At 33.6% G+C, this 17103-nt stretch overlaps 1 protein-coding gene and 1 long non-coding RNA gene across 15 annotated transcripts; both read left to right on the plus strand.

Annotated features, from left to right (window-relative positions):
• Positions 1-1575: 1575 nt before the first annotated feature.
• Positions 1576-7468, plus strand: LOC147841713 (uncharacterized). 13 transcript variants are annotated; one of them, XR_015502456.1, is made up of 12 exons: positions 1576-1660; positions 2076-2166; positions 2836-2885; positions 3494-3524; positions 3790-3897; positions 4111-4246; positions 4375-4421; positions 4551-4641; positions 4721-4841; positions 6097-6168; positions 6652-6739; positions 7268-7467. It is a non-coding gene; the product is annotated as an uncharacterized LOC147841713 (long non-coding RNA). The 13 variants fall into 13 exon arrangements; XR_015502461.1 differs by lacking the exon at positions 3494-3524 and adding an exon at positions 5906-5975; XR_015502457.2 differs by lacking the exon at positions 1576-1660 and adding an exon at positions 2271-2301 and having other exon boundaries at positions 2098-2166.
• A 1716-nt stretch (positions 7469-9184) lies between these two features.
• On the plus strand, positions 9185-16298 carry si:ch211-262i1.5. Of its 2 annotated transcripts, none has more exons than XM_087273505.1 (3): positions 9185-9849; positions 15098-15227; positions 15365-16298. In XM_087273505.1, the coding sequence occupies exons 1-3, from the start codon at positions 9269-9271 to the stop codon at positions 16109-16111; spliced, it is 1458 nt and encodes a 485-aa protein (XP_087129631.1). In that variant the 5' UTR covers positions 9185-9268; the 3' UTR covers positions 16112-16298. The 2 variants fall into 2 exon arrangements, with proteins under 2 accessions (XP_087129631.1, XP_087129632.1); XM_087273506.1 differs by having other exon boundaries at positions 15098-15221.
• Positions 16299-17103: the final 805 nt, after the last annotated feature.

Raw genomic sequence — 17103 nt, forward strand, 5'->3', positions numbered from 1 at the left:
AGAATGTGACTTTTAAAACAATAAATAATACATTAATGCAGTCGTAATCATGTTTTGGCAGTTAATATGCCAGTGATTCGATGCTTTACAAAAGTTGCAGACGCCTTTCACAAAACAAAATGCTTTTGTAAACATCCAGTTATTCCATAAAGTGATTAATAAACCGGCTACTATAATAAAGAAAATCTTTTCTAAATGTAGAGCTAATTACATTGATATGCATTGAAATACATGATGAATAATCTTGACACAAGTGTAAAGCCTGCAGTTCACAATAAATGTGGAAAGTTATTGCATGTCATATTTAACAAACGGTTTACTGCTAATTTGATGTAATTTGCTCACATGGATAATTGAATATTAATCAGATGATGTCATTACGCTGCTGTGCCGTCAGCCAATTTTTACAGTCATTGCAACAGACGCAGCGATCTCAGATCAGTTCATCCAGACATTCTAATCTGATTCGCGAACTTGTTTGAAGAATAAAATAAGAGAGAGGTCAGTTATCAAGATTAAAAGATCCAGCATCTGCCAAATCATCTTAGATCATTTAAGCGAGGTACGAAGAACGGACCCCTGAACAAGTTAATGTTTGATCTGTAATGCCCAATAAATGCCACATGGTGTCACCTAATCGTCTAGTATTCACTGCCTCCTATGGCAGGGGGGGAAGTCAGTAAACCTTAAATTGACAACCTATTCCATTATTTTAGATAGTACCCAGACAGCACACATACGTTGGGCCGACGTCGGCCGAAGGTCAACACGTCGGCCCCTTTAATTCTAACATCGGTATATGGTCGGCCAAACATACGCATGATCGTTCGGTCGTGTGTTCTATTGTTCCAGCTCAACAAACGTCGGCTCTGCATCGGTTAACGACCAGAGGCCGACGAAGCACTTCATAAGCACTTTATCTCTCATGCCCATGAAGGAATCCGGCAACATATTTGGTTTACAAGTAAGTTTTTGCGTGCATAATAAATTAGACAAACGCGACATGCATCATGTGAACTGCGTCGGTCGGTCCAGCTTTAAATAGCCTACATTAATGCAGTAAAACTGACCAAAATGCCTACAACACATGATTTCAATTCATTAAAATATAAACATTTTTGTTGTTATGCTTAAATAATGAAAACGTTGTTTTTTTCTGGTGTTAACTGCTGTTTGCTTTTTTTTATTGTGGCTTTTTCTAATACATTTTTCCCAGTGTAAAAATCAAGTATGTTCTGCATGTTCGGCTGTTTAATTAAAATAAACACCTTTTTACAGAGTAACATCTTTGTTTTATATATACTTGCATTTATATTTATTGGTTATTTATTTTTGACAGTGAATCTGATGCACAAATAAGTGTTTGTTTTGTAACAGTTTAGTAGGCTATAAAGCTCGTCTTAAAGATAATAGCGTATATAAAACTACTAAATACATTTTAATTCAATATATAAAATACAAGGTTATTATTTAAATTGTCTATGGAGTGATCATGTTTATAAATGTAATACTGCATGACTTTGATGTGCGCGCGCGCGTCTCATTCCAACACTGGAGCGGAGGGGATGTTGCTATGGGAAACGAAGCTACAACACGACACGACACCACCTGAAAGACACAACACGACTACTCTCAAGCTGCCGTTTTGACAGTTTTTTAGGTAAGTTTAGTCCCTAAAACAAAGCAAATACTACATAAAACTGTTCCTCACACTTTTATTATTGGCAATTGATGAATATTCAGTTGAATATTATGTTATATAAGAGTGGTAAGTCTTCGTAAAAGTCCGTTAGCATATTAGCACTGGTAACGTTAGCGTCGGGGTAATATTACGTTAACTTACTTAATGTTAGCTCTTGTTAAACTTGTTTGTTAAAGTTTAGGCTTTTATTTATTCTTTATGTGTAGATGAGAGGTTTTGTCAATGTTTTATTTAATGCACTCCATATGTAACGTTAGTCTAATACGCATTGTACTGTAAAGGACCGTGAATCAAAAGTTCAATCGTGTTTTGATATTTCATAGTAACGTTATCTTAAACAAATGTTAAGTAAAAAAGTGTTCTGTGGTTTCAGGAGTGAGAGAATAACCCCCTGCTACAGAAAACATAACACAAGATTCCTAAATTTCTGAAGGGAGCTGATCACAGAGATGCAGAAAAGACAGGTAACTTTAAGCAGAGGATTAATTCATATGAATTTCCATTGCACATCATTATGCAAATGTTACATGTCTATATATTATGCATCTGTTACTTGTCTTTATTGCAGTTATTTTAAGAAAGTTTTGACATTGAAACATGTGAGTGGTATTACATTTCACATCACATGATTCTTCAGAACTTAATAAATATGCAGATTTGCTGCTAATGAAGTAATATTTGTTATTTTCATTTTGTTTAATTTTTTTATGATTAATTGATTTATTAAATCTTAGAAAAAAGTTTACACTAAATTATTTGTCATCACATCTGTTTTTAGCATTGATAGCAATCAGAAATGTTTCTTGAGCAGCAAATCAGCACCATTTGATAATCACCATTATATTAGTTCAACCTCAAGCACTAAATCAACATCTTTAAAAAAGATTTCTGAAAGATCAAGTGACACTGAAGACTTGAGTAATGATGCTGAAAATTCAGCTTTACATCATAGCTATGAATTACATGTATATTTACACCGTTCACCCATCCCTTACACCTTAACTCATCCTCAAACAAGTCAATTTAAGCCCTAAATGAATACATTTTGATTTGTACAGGCATGATATGCAACTTGTATTCAGTCGTTTTGTTTTTTCTTTCTTTTGCTTTTGTTTTCCACATCAACTGAAAAGGAGGTCAAAGTTTAACCTAAGTGCTGTGTAGCTGATGAACATCTTTATATGTAAGTATATTTTTGACTGACTGCCAGACACTTGTCAAACAGTGATTAGCAAACGAGGGGCCGTTCTTTTAAAAAGATCAGGGAGATGCAAGTCTGAAGATAAATATACATTTTAATTCAAAATTGATTTATCTGTAAATATTTCATAATGTTTTGAGATATGTGCCCTATATCCATTTAGATGTCCTTCCATGTTTAAAATACTTTTAAATTTAACAACGGCTGCAAGTTATAAAAACATAAACACAAAAATGTTAAAGTAAATTGAGAAAACATTTTCATCAGTTTGACAACATACACAATCTCACAAATAGCATAGAAAAAGTGACAAAGCTGTCTTCTTTGTCTGTGTTTTATTACTCTCTTTGCACTCTCGGCCACTGTATGTAACAGTGATTAGTATAATGTAACGGTAGACAGATGAGGAATGTGAATATGTAGTTTAACTTTAAGGAGCGTTACTACTGGAACCATTTTTTGTACAAATATATATATATATATATATATATATATATATATATATATATATATATATATATATATATATATATATATATATATGTATTGATTTACCTGTTAAAAAAATTAAGCAAAAAATTTATTATCAGGTAGATCAGCTCCTGACAGACATGTTAACAGGTCAGTTTAACTTTTATTAAATTCATTCATTCATTCATTCATTCATTCATTCATTCATTTTATTTTCTGATTAGTCCCTTTATTAATCTGGGGTAACCACAGCGGAATGAACTGTCAACTAATCCAGCATATGTTTTATGCAGTGGATGCCCTTCCAGCTGCAACCCATCACTGGGAAACAACCATATACGCTTGTTCTCACTCATACACTACAGACAATTTAGCCTACCCAATTCACCTGTACCCCATGTCTTTGGACTTGTAGGCAAAACCGGAGCACCCAGAGAAAACCCACGCAAACGCAGGGAGAATTTGCAAACTCCACACAGAAATGCCAGCTGATCCAGTCGAGGCTCGAGTCAGCATCCTTGCTGTAAGGCAACAGCACTATTGTGCCACCACGTCATGCTCTTATTAAATTATATTTATATAATGTTGTGTTTCAGTACATGCTATTTTGGAAAGACAAAATATATTCATAAGCTCTCAGAAAATTCAATAAGAGAATTAACTGCACAATTACTTGAAATGTGTGGATGGGATTACATTATTTGTTAACCCAAAGTGAGTTTCTCTTTCTTTGCAGTATTGGATGCCTGATTGCAGTTCAACTCCAAACTCAGTTGGACCAGCTGATCAGTGTCTTCAGTATTACCACAAGCTACTGGGCAGATGTGTGGACACGACAGCTATGAGCCAAACTTGGGACGTTTGGTTTTTAGGTAATACCAGTGACAAAGTATTCAGTAAATTGCTTATAATAAAAGATGCTCACTGCTTACCCCCTTATAGTTAAGTTGTTTGCAGTTTCATTGTTGGAAAAATACCATACTTTTTCCTTTTTTATCAGCAGGTGGAGAGACCGTCTGGGCAGCAGAAACAAGACAACTAATCATAGTTGAGTTGAGATTAGTATTATTAACTTGACTAGTTTGGTTGCAGACTTGTTCAATACTTAACAATTTGTATAAGTTACAAGATCAATGGTCCTGCTATCAATGTTTTTGTAACTTAAATTCATTACAGTTTAGATACAATCAAATGTCCAAACCATCTCTGAGTGAATGACATCATGGAAACAGGATCAAAAGATCATTCATTATAGACCGTTTCATAGGTAACAGCACATCCTTTATGAAAAATAATTTATTTTTGTGTCATCATCACAAGACAAAATACATTTCAACTGATTTCAGTTGGTTATATTTTTCAGGTCATTCTGTTCTCCTGGTGGTGAGGATGTGCAGAGGCTGTATTTGTGCAGCTGTATTCACACATACAAGTAGCCGACAAAGAGTTCTGGAGCAGGACAGACAGGTAGTTCACAGTGGCTAGGCTAGAAATTTATACTTGGGTGGCCAGAAAGTGGCCTCCGCTATTTTGGGGGGTCCATACAAATAAACCAGTGTAAGCTATACTATTGCACTGAAAAAATTAAATGAAAGAATTAATTAATCGGTTGAACACAAAATATTTTAAAGAAAGCTTGAGTATCAAGGTGGCAATATACAGTATCTGTTACATTGTAGTACATGAGCTGGCTAATACAGACTCGTAAATGTTTAGTTGTTAAGATTAGTTAAATACTAAATCCTATACTTGAGACCGGCTGCATATACAGCTTTAACTGAACTGAATTTAACTAGAACTACACCAGCATTCCAAGTGCTCTAGACTAGCTTTTTGCACTGGTGCGTCTAAAATGTTTGATGGCATTGCATTTAACAATGCAATTTTACATGTTAAAATCACAATCCATATAGGCAATATTGACTTGTAAATGATTAATAAAAATCGGGTCAACACACATTATGGGGATTGTGTGTAGAATTTTGAGGAAATTAATGAATTTAATCCATTTTGAAATAAGACTGAAACATTAAAAATGTGGAAAAAGTGAAGCGCTATCAATACTTTCCGGATGCATTGTATATGGTTTTTAGCACGTTATCAAAGACTTAAAAAAATAGTCCAACACTATCTACAGCAGCAAAAGACCCTCCACATCAAAAGCTACTGGTCAGCTCACGATTCAGCAAACATCTGAAAAACAAATAGCTTATTATGCCTTCACAAGAATTCAGTGTTTTTGAGTCTAATGAAGATAGTACTATTTTATTAAATTATTATTTAGCCTGGCATGTTTACTGTTACAAAATATTTTAAATGTTTCTTAAAATAAAACATATTGTATTTAATGAGGAAACAGTAGCTGTTTTTTACACAGAGATAAAAAAACACATTTCAGAGCAGTAATCACAATACTGTGAAACTGTGATATTTTTATCTAAGATTATACCCTCAGAATCTTATACCTGCTCATTCCTAGCCAGTTAGTTAAAGCATTCAGTCAGAGTTTTTTTTGTTTTGTTTTTTTTCAGTTGGCCTATATTCTGTTTTTCTTTGTTCTTGGAAATGCTGCTGTGCATGAAAATGTGACGACATATCCAGGTTCTATAGTTAATTCTGAAATAAATCTTAAAATGAAACAATATTTAAAAATGCAATATTTAATGTGTCAGACACTAAATAAACATGTCAATTCATTTATATTAATCTGATTCCTTAACAGGGCAGCACGGTGGCGCAGAGGGTAACACGTTTGCCTCACAGCAAGAAGGTCGCTGCTTCGAGCTTCGGCTGGGTCAGTTGGCGTTTTTGTGTGAAGTTTGCATGCTCTCCCTGTGTTGGCGTGGGTTTCCTCCGGGTGCTCCGGTTTTCCCAAGTCCAAAGACATAGGTGAATTGGGTATGCTAAAATTGACCATAGTGTATAAGTGTGTGTGAATGAGTGTGTATTGATTGCAGCTGAAAGGGCATCCGCTGCATAAAACATATGCTGGATAAGTTGGCCTTTCATTCCGCTGTGGCGACCCCAGATTAATAAAGGGACTAAGCCCAAAAGAAAATGAATCCTTAACAGTTAATATTGGTATAATGAGCAGCAGTTGTCATTTATGTAAATTAACCATTTGAGCGTGCTTAGTTTGGGGTATGTTGTGCCATTAAATTGTCAATTGTCAATTTCTACATTTTAAATCTGCTTTAACTTTCTTCTTTCCTATGAACCTGGAAATATAAAATATATATTTTTTTGGTTTTTAACAAATTGCTTATTTTATTGTTAGATTGGTGTACGCTGATGGTCTGCTGAGAATTCTCCTGAGTTGAAGGGATCCTCCTGTCAGACAACCTCTCCAAAGTACAATAGGACTAGTAAGTAACATCTTAAACATACACTAATGTTTCATAGCTTTTAGGTTGGTATGGTAAATTCTCTTCTGATAGTGTCAGCTTTATTTAATTAATACAGTCAAGCAGTAATACTGTGAATTTAATACAATGTATATAATTAATAGTGTCACATGATCCTTCTGAAAAAAATAGTATTCCAATGTACTGATTCTCTCCTCAAGCTGTTTTTTTAAATATAATAATAATGTAATGTGGTATCTGAAGATTAGACATATATTTAGATACACATTTATACTAACACAATGATACTAAAAACCAAAAAAAAAAACATTCATTATGATTTCACAAGGAATTTAACTTTCAAATGGCTTTTCTGAAAATTAGTGCTCAGACACACTCTTTAAGTTTAAATTAAATGACACATTTTAGCTAGGCACTTGCATAACACATACTCCAGTTATATGTCATGAAACAAATAATATATATTTGTGGTAATATGAACTGCTGCAATGCTAATCTTTCTCCTTTTGGTTTCTTGCTTTATTTAAGGGTTCCCACTACAAGGATTAGATTTGGCTACTGCAGTCCTGGTTTGGGCCAGCCTCACTTGTGAAGACTAAAGATGAAGACAACATACAAGAACAATTTAGAGGATGGCGGCACACTTTTTATTCCACCTATATATCCCCTTTTATGTGTAAGCAACATTCCACAAGATAAAACAAAACTAAATGACAGGTTATATCTTTTAATTTTATCTGTTTTCTTGGAACATTGTACACAATTTACAACCAGTTTTATATATATATATATAGGTCAGAGCAAGAAAATTTTATGTTTTCTTCTGGAGAAAGTCTTATTTCTTTTATTTATATTTTAGTTTTGAATTAAAAAAAAAAACATTTTAAGGTCAATATTATCAGCCTCTTTAAGCAATTTTTTTCGACTGTCTACAGAACAAACCATTGATATACAATAACTTGCCTAATTACCCTAACCTGCCTAGTTAAGCCTCTAAATGTCACTTTAAGCTGTATAGAAGTGTCTTGAAGAATATCTAGTCAAATATTATTTACTCAGTTATTAGAAATGAGTTATTAAAACTATTGTGATTAGAAATGTGTTAAAAAATATTTCCGTTAAACAGAAATTAAGGGATTATATATATATATATATATATATATATATATATATATATATATATATATATATATATATATATATATATATATATATATATATATATATAATCCCTTAATTTCTGTTTAACGGAAATATTTTTATATACAATATATATATATATATATATATATATATATATATATATATATATATATATATATAATGACAAAATCTGTTTTGTGTCGTGCATTAGTTTGCTTAAAAAAACTGGTTATCTCTGAGAAAGTATTGTTATTTTATATTATTGATGTGTTATTAGTTCATAGGAGATTGCAAATTGTTGAATGCCATTTATAAAAAAAATTGTACTACAGACTTTAATAAGATTTTATCAGACAATTATTTTAATTTGTATGATTTTATTTACTACTGTAAATATTGTTTGCTTGGTATTTATTTTGTGTTTGTGTTCTCTTTTATTATTGTAACTCCCTGAAGAAAGTCTTTTGGATACTGAACACATGACTGGAATTATCTTGTATTTTAAAATTATAGTCTTGGAAACATGCATTTTCTTTAACACTATTTAAGAAATTATAAGCATTATAACATGTGCTTACACACGTTATTTGTGTTTTTACTATAGTAAACTATAGTCTCCCTTAGTGTACATGTTTTGAAGTACTTGTAAATATTCCTATGGTCTTAATATAAATGCTGCAATGGACTTTGTATTTAAAATCTTTATTGCACAGTAGTTCAGCCATGGTTATAGTACAACTTGTTGGTTTTGTTTTAAACGTGGTAAAACATGGTTATGTGTGACAAAAGTATGTTAAACTATTTGTATGTTTGTGAAAATATTAATAAATCTTCAACTGTTATTGAGAGTGGTGTGTCGTATTTATTATAAATAAGCAGCTGCTGCAGCTAGTGGTCCATAAGTATGAGCAAAACGCCTGAGAACAGCGCCTCCGCGGCGCGGCCGGTATTTCCGGTTGCGTCGTCCTAACATCGGCCGGACAGCGTTTCCGACCATTTGCCGACGTCGCGGCGACATTTTGCCAATTAGCAAACGCTCCCTGAGCGACATCGCACCGATGGAATTTTGAAAATCGGCACGACGTCGGCCCAACGTATGTGTGCTGTCTGGGTATTGTATTTTGACAAATCATGATTGTTATTTCGATGATTTTTTTAAGGAAATATTATTTACTGCATTTTTGACGAGTTTTTAATCACGACGAGCGTTACCACTAGAGTGAGGGGCATTTAATGCTACAACGTCTTGCCATATGGATACGGCTCGTACGGCTAACATCGACGTATTTCCGCTAGAATCTCAGTGTTCATGTGAGTTTCCGTTGTGCGTCTGATGGTTAGTCAAAGTTTTTTTTTTTTAATAAATAGGCCATATATTAAATAGTTATGAATTCAATAAGTTTTAAATACCTGCGTCGTGAATGTGTATATTCTCGGTATTGCTGTGTCCCGTTTTGTAAAATTTCATCAAGGTTTAATTCTGTGATCAGTTTCCATAAATTACCTTTGGACAGAGCAACACGAAAGATGTGGCTTCACAATATCCGGCGAAAGACTTTTGAAGTCAGCCCTCATGTAAGAGTTTGTAGCCGACACTTCACAAATGATGATTTTATTGAGCCGTCGTATCCTACAGCACGCAGACTGCTGAAGAAGGGTGCTGTACCCACATTGTTCAGGTGGAACAACGATTCCACTTCAGGCCAAAAGCGCTTTAGACTATGGGAGAAAAAAGCTTCCTCCTCCTCTGATCAGGAAGAAGAACTTGTGCCTATGGACTTCCAGCATGAGGACCATAATTACTATTGCACATCTCGAGTCCAAAATGATGAGGTTGTGGATCCGACTGATGATCTCCGAAATGAAGTGGAGGTCCTGAAGAGAAAGGTTGCAGAGTTTTCTGTCAATCAGAGATTTTGTTTGGGGCGATTTGCAGCATCTGACGATGACATAAGGTTTTACACTAGGTAAGAGCTTAAATTTAAATGCATATGTTATATATATATATATATATATATATATATATATATATATATATATATATATATATATATATATATATATATTTTTTTTTTTTTTTACTTGTAGTGTACATACAACTGTAATTATATATGCTTTTTATAAAAGTTAATATTTTACTTTATATTTTAAGTCTAATTAATTGTACTTAATTCTTAACAAAATTTTTTGATGTTCCAAGACTTTTGCCCAGTAATTAATATATTTCCATATTTAAAACTTATTTAGGTCTTATTTGTTTTGGGGTTTAAATGTAGGCCTATACAACATTAGTAACAACACATTTTTTTAAATTGCTTGCTTATTTATTTATTTATTTATTTAAAGATTTAAAGAAAGGCAATAGATGTAAATAGGGCCAATGTTTTTATTCAAAGGATGTACATTTGAATAAAATATTGGATGAACAATACATAGTGTTCCGAACAAAACAGTTCAGAACAAAACAAAACATTTTCAAAGGAACATGAAAACAAAAAGACAACAAGTGTCAAAGGTCACTAAATACAATCTTATTTACCTACATATTTATGGTTAATAGAACGTTGCTATATAACATTTTGTTAAGGGTTGCGTATCAAAGATCAACAAGCTCCATATATATATATATATATATATATATATATATATATATATATATAGACACACAACAGTTCTGTCTGGTTCTCAAATCTGATTGGCTGATAGCTGTGCGATATTCTGCAATATCAGAACTAGGGATGCTCATTTCGGTTAATTTTGCTAACCGACAACCGCCGTTCATTAATCGGTTATTAACGGTTAACTGTTCAAATTACTATTAATTCTATATTAAACAAATTGACGTGACTATTTTGTGTCCGACAAATTAAATATTGTATTTTAAAATACTGATTTATTTTTATATGCTAGCATATTAATAACAGAACACAACAACAGAGCATTTTCACGCACATGCAGTGTTTAGCACAGAAGAACAGAATAAACTAAATAAAATGAATAAAATAAATAGGACTGCCCTAAATTATTTTCACTTAAATAATTAATTTATATTACAAAACGAAAATACTGACTGATTCTTTTTAATAACCAGCATAGGGTGTTTTTTTTCCAATCATATGTTTTTTTCTTCCGTCAAATAAAAAAAGCAGACTTCCTCAAATTGCTCGCTCCACGGAAAATATGCATTTATTTAATGCCCCGCTGTTATTATTATAATCACAAAACCTTTTTACATTTTTAATATAAATCATTATTTTAAAGAATATGTCCTGATGTATGGTTTCCTTTCTCTCCATCGCGGTTCAAGTGCATGCGCTGCGTGATGAAAAGACAACAACGCGCACATATGTGGACTTTTTGTAAACAGTTTTGTTGTTTAAATATGATATTGCATTAATGTGCATACATGCTTTATAAGCTGTACAATAAAAAGTAAAGCCTATTTGTTGCGTTTATGACGCAGATCCAGGTCAACATCAACGCTTTTTTTGGCATCAACACGTCTGTTTCAAACAGCAATATTCTTCTTCCATTTTGCTTCTATGGCAAATGTGTCTGTAGCCACGGGTTATACGTTATCGTCCCGCAAAGTTAAGTATGTCTTGCAGTAAAACAAGTGGCCGACCACAGCTAACATGCTTTTTTCATTCCAAAAACGAGAGGCGCCTCACTGCCTTTATGTTGACAAGAAAAAAAGAAGAGAAGAATCGCGGTCCTCTTATGAAATGACTGAATCAGCTGGGTATCGATTGTGCAAAAGTGTTGCTGTATATGTTGATAAATTTTAATATTTAATATTATTGTGATTTTCAGGATTTGTACATTCATACAGCTCTGGATAACTTAAAACAGCGATTAGACCTTCAAAGCGGCATTAATGCGTCCTGAAGTAAAGCGAAATGGCTATAAACTCCAACAAGATAGAGTGATTACAGAGATATACAGAGTCATACTTTATCTTTAAATAAAGTATAACTATAGAAACTGTGTTCATCTTAACTGAAAGCTTCTGCGTGTTTGCTGGCCTCTCGCATCGCGCACCTGTCAGTCAGTCAGCCAGCACGTAACGCCAAAGGATTAAACAGATAGCGCACAGCACTATACGGTTACAGAAAAGTTTGCACTGTTATAATCCACTTACCTTTTAATAAATTTTGGTGCGATTATAATCCGCTATTAAAAACAACAACAACAATAACTGAATGATTTGAATGGGTATGTAGCCATGGCGGGATGCATTTTGTTCCCCGCCATGGAAGAATGAATTTAGCGGAAATCAAGCTCTTTAAAAGTTCTCTGTGGTTGTCTTGACAACACAAACTGCTGCTCTGGGATGAGCCGCGTGCAAAAAATGCCCCTCTTTAACACAAAGGCGCATTCAATCGGCCCCTTATGCAGTCAAACTAAAAATATATAAAATAATAATTTTAATCGTTTAACAAATAGCATTAATCGGTCACAAACGCACCCTTTCGGTTAACGGTTAACCGATTATTTTGAGCATCCCTAATCAGAACTCCTACAGCCTCTTTACCCTTTGTGTATTGCTCCGCCCACATACAGCCAGCAAAAGGCAGACACTACAGATCTAAAGTTTAAAAGATACACTCTCTGTTTAACTGTCAGCTTATGATTTGAATCCGGAAGAAAGTAGTTCCTCATACAAAAGGGTTTTTGAGACTCTCCATGTTTGATTTTGTTTTTATATACACAATTATGCCGTCAAACTGTTGTATAAATGCAATATCACACTCGTAGCAGTGCGATATGGCTGTATATCGGCACTGGTGGGGGCACTAAGACACGCCTCCCACCAGTGCCGATATACAGCCATATCGCACTGCTACGAGTGTGATATTGCTCACATATATATATATATATATATATATATATATATATATATATATATATATATATATATATATATATATATATATATATGGAGCTTGAAGTCAGAATTATTAGCCCCTTTGTATATTTTTCCCCCCAATTTCTGATTAACAGAGAGAGGTTTTTTTTTCAACACATTTCTAAGCATAATAATAATAAGCATAGTTTTAGTAACTCATTTCTAATAAATGATTTATTTTATCTTTGCCATGATTACAGTAAATAATATTTTACTAGATACTTTCAAGAATCTTCTATACAGCCTAAAGTGACATTTAAAGGTTAATTAGGTTAACTAGGCAGATTAGGGTAATTAGGCAAGTTATTGTATAATTATGGTTTGTTCTGTAGACAATAAAAAAAATTGCTTAAAGGGGCTAATAATTTTGTCCCTAAAATGTGTTTTTAAAAATTAAAAGTGCTTTTATTGTAGCCGAAATGAAAACATTAGACTTTCTCCAGACGCTAAAATATTATCAGACATACTGTGAAAATTTCCTTGCTCTGTTAAACATCATTGACGGAAATTTTTAAAAACGAAAAAAATATATATACAGTATATATTCAAAGGTGGCTAATAATTCTGGCTTCAACTGTATATATATATATATATATATATATATATATATATATATATATATATATATATATATATATATATATATATATATATATATAAACTATGTACCTGGAAATTTACTTTTCAAAAATACCAAAAAATGATGCATGTCCTCTTAATACGCTACTAACGACTAACAAAAAGGTCAATACAAAGAAATGGCTCAAGAAATCTGTAGGTGAATGGCAAGATATTGTAAAAGAGGTGTTTGATATGGAAGTACTGACACTTTCCTTGAGACAACAAGCCAGTAATATTTCTGCATACTGGGGTAAATGGTGGAGAAGAAATGTAATGTTTACATTTTTTTGTGGTGCTATATATATATATATAGCACCACAAAAAAATGTAAACATTACATTTCTTCTCCACCATTTACCCCAGTATGCAGAAATATTACTGGCTTGTTGTCTCAAGGAAAGTGTCAGTACTTCCATATCAAACACCTCTTTTACAATATCTTGCCATTCACCTACAGATTTCTTGAGCCATTTCTTTGTATTGACCTTTTTGTTAGTCGTTAGTAGCGTATTAAGAGGACATGCATCATTTTTTGGTATTTTTGAAAAGTAAATTTCCAGGTACATAGTTTTAAAATTCCATTCCATATTCAATCCAATAATTGCATTTATCTATTTATTCAAATCTTGCCAATAGGTGTGTATAATATCACAATTCCAAAACATGTGGAAATGATCAGCCAATACATTTCCACATTTTCTCCAGCATGCCCCATTATTTTTATCTCTAGTTTAAAAGTATTTTATTTTAGGTGTAATTAAGAACCTGATCAATTTTTTTTCCAAACAAATCCCCTCCATTAATCTGAATTAATTGTGATCATCTGTGTTTTCCAAATAGTTAACTATTCCTCATTTGTTATAATTATATTGGGTTCATTTTAACAACACAATTTACTGAGAAAAATTACTTTGAAAGCACTACCCAGAGTTATTTAGCTGCTATATTTTTCCGTCTATTCAGCTTCTGTCTATTTGGCCAATTCCAGTCTGGACTCTAGAGGCAATTTCAGGATTGTCTGTTTTTCATCAGCTTTTTTCTCCAAATATGATTTTAGTTTATTTAGCAATGTGTTTTGAAGGACAACATGAAACTGTTATCCATGAACCCTTTTCCAGAAGGAGTGGTATAATGAATTTAAACCCTGTGTGCGTGCGTCTGTGCATGCGTGCATGCGTTCGTGCGTGCGCACTAATCTATATAGATTAGAGATACAATAGATAGAGAATGTAAAGTGCTTTTGCATTTTTTGTAGATAAGAGCAGAAAATAGTGTTAGTGATGTAAATGATGACAAAAAGATTGAAAATGGCTTGGACAATTGAAACTATTAAACTCAAGAGTTTTAAACAATACAGCAGAATAATATATACATGTATGAAAGTATATAAACTGAAAGTTTTAGACAAGATTTGATAAAAACAAGATGCATTTGTCTTGAAAATGGCTAAAGTCTCACCTACCTTACCTAACATAGACTATAGAAATAAATACGTAAAATGTCAGCCATAACATTTTTATGTAGTGGTTATGATCAAAAATGTATGTAAATTGTGGTACTTAAATGCAATTGTTGCTGTAAAAGTATCTTTATTTTATAAAAGTATGTTTTTTTGTTTTAACTTCTCACAGAGATTTCTGTGTTTTACATGTGTTGATCTCCAACGTGTCCAAAATCTCATGTAGATTTGCAACTTACAACCACTTGATGGCGTTCTGGAGAATCATTCAGCCTGCTTCCCACAACATGTTTCGCGTAACCAGAGCCAGGGCAGATACAACAAAGTGTGATGTTCAAGCAACAGACAAGGCATCTGTAAATACATTTTTTTATATAAATTAATATTACATTATATGTTCCCTATTAAATGCAACATTATTTGCATTTTGTAGGCAAGAAAATGTCATGTACCTAAATTATTATTATTTTTATTTTTTATTTTATTTTAACAGGTTCAGTTCTTGCTGCCTATAGATGAGTTTTTCCTCTTCATGGTCCATCTCTCTGTTGGACTGACAAAGAGGGATCTAGCCCACAGATTCAATGTCCATCAGTCCACCGTGAGTCAAATCATTTCAACCTGGGCCAATTTTCTGTACACAATTCTTGGATCAGTGCACATTTGGATGTCCAAGGAGGCGGTCAAGGCTCAAATGCCAAAGGAATTCCAAGACTACCCAGACACACAAGTGATAATTGACTGTATAGAGCTTTGTTGCCGAATACAATCATCTGACCTGTTCCCAGATGAAGGGTACGATTGCACCTTCAAGGGGTTAATTGGCATGGCACCACATGGTGCAGTCACTTTTGTGTCATCTTTGTATGCAGGGTCGGTCAGTGACAATGAGGTTCTTAAGAAGTCTGGGATTGTGTTGTACCTGAAACCTGAAATGGCCATCATGGTTAACAAAGATTTTCTTGTAGATGACTCTATACTATGCACAGTTTACAGACCAGCTTATCCAGTCAAGAGAGAACTGATGGAGGCTGATGAGGATGTGGGAAAGATGGGTGACACTCAGTCCATTGCTCAACTGAGGGTCCACATTGAGCATCTCATCTGCAGGGTGAAGCAGCACAAGCTTCTTGATTCAGTCATGCCTTTTACCAGCACAAGGACCATCAACCGGCTATACATAGTAGCTTGCCTTTTTATAAACTACCAGGATGGTCCTTTGTTAAAAAGATGGACATGATTAAAGGCTAGATGGAACAATCACTGTTTTTTTGTACGATCAAGAATAGCATCAGTGTAAAGGTAAAATAAAATACATTTGTACAACATTTTTGTAGAGATATAAATTTGTGCTTAGATGCCATTTCTGTTAAAGGGATAGTTCATGCAAAAAAAAATAAAAACTTTTGTGATTTTAAAATTTAAAAGCTGCTTTCTTCTATTGAACAGAAATGAAGATATTTTGAAGAATGCTGGTTACTAGGACTCATTGACTTTCATAATGGGAAAAAACTAAGTCAATGGGTATAAATAACATTTAGCCCACAGCGATGGAAACATTCATTCATTTTCTTTTCAGCTTAGTTCCTTTATTAATCAGGGGTCGCCACAGCGGAATAAACCGCCAAATTATCTAGCATATGTTTTACACAGAGGATGCTCTTCCAGCTGCAATCCAACACTGAGAAACACCCATACACACTTGCATTTACACACATACTCTACGGCCAATTTCATTAATTCGTTTCATTTTCTGCTTTGTCTCTTTATTAATCAGGGCTCACCACAGCGGAATAAACCACCTATGGCCAATTTAGCTTATTCAATTCACCTATACCACATGTCTTTAGACTGTGGGGTAAACTGGAGTATCCGGCGGAAACCACGGAGGAAACCCACAGTTACAGTAATGTGCTTCATCGTGTAGGTCTTAATGCTTCAGTGTATCACTATACTATCCATCAGATGACGCATTAAACTGAAGTCCTGACTGACTGGGGATCATTCAAAATCCCATGGCACTTTTTGTAAACGAGTAACCCAGGTGTCCTGGTCAAATTCCAACCATCATACCCTTCTCATAATCTCCATCCTTTAAGTTATCTCTCGTTGTCTCTGCTCTCCACCTAGCTGGTGTGTAGTGAGCTTCCTGCTATTGTACTGTGGTTGCCACTGCATCATTCATTTATTTTACAAAATTGCTTAAAAAAAACGTTTTGGTTTATATTCTTT

Source organism: Danio rerio, chromosome 11 (genome assembly GCF_052040795.2).
Source record: "Danio rerio strain M-AB ecotype USA chromosome 11, GRCz13ab, whole genome shotgun sequence".
NCBI lineage: Eukaryota > Metazoa > Chordata > Actinopteri > Cypriniformes > Danionidae > Danio > Danio rerio.

Excerpts from the sequence above, each read along its gene's own strand:
- si:ch211-262i1.5 (XM_087273505.1), top strand. The coding sequence starts at position 9,269 with ATGAATTCAATAAGTTTTAAATACCTGCGTCGTGAATGTGTATATTCT. Across the intron at positions 9,850-15,097 it reads GACATAAGGTTTTACACTAG|ATTTGCAACTTACAACCACT; the intron begins GTAAGAGCTTAA and ends AATCTCATGTAG. Across the intron at positions 15,228-15,364 it reads AAGCAACAGACAAGGCATCT|GTTCAGTTCTTGCTGCCTAT; the intron begins GTAAATACATTT and ends TTATTTTAACAG.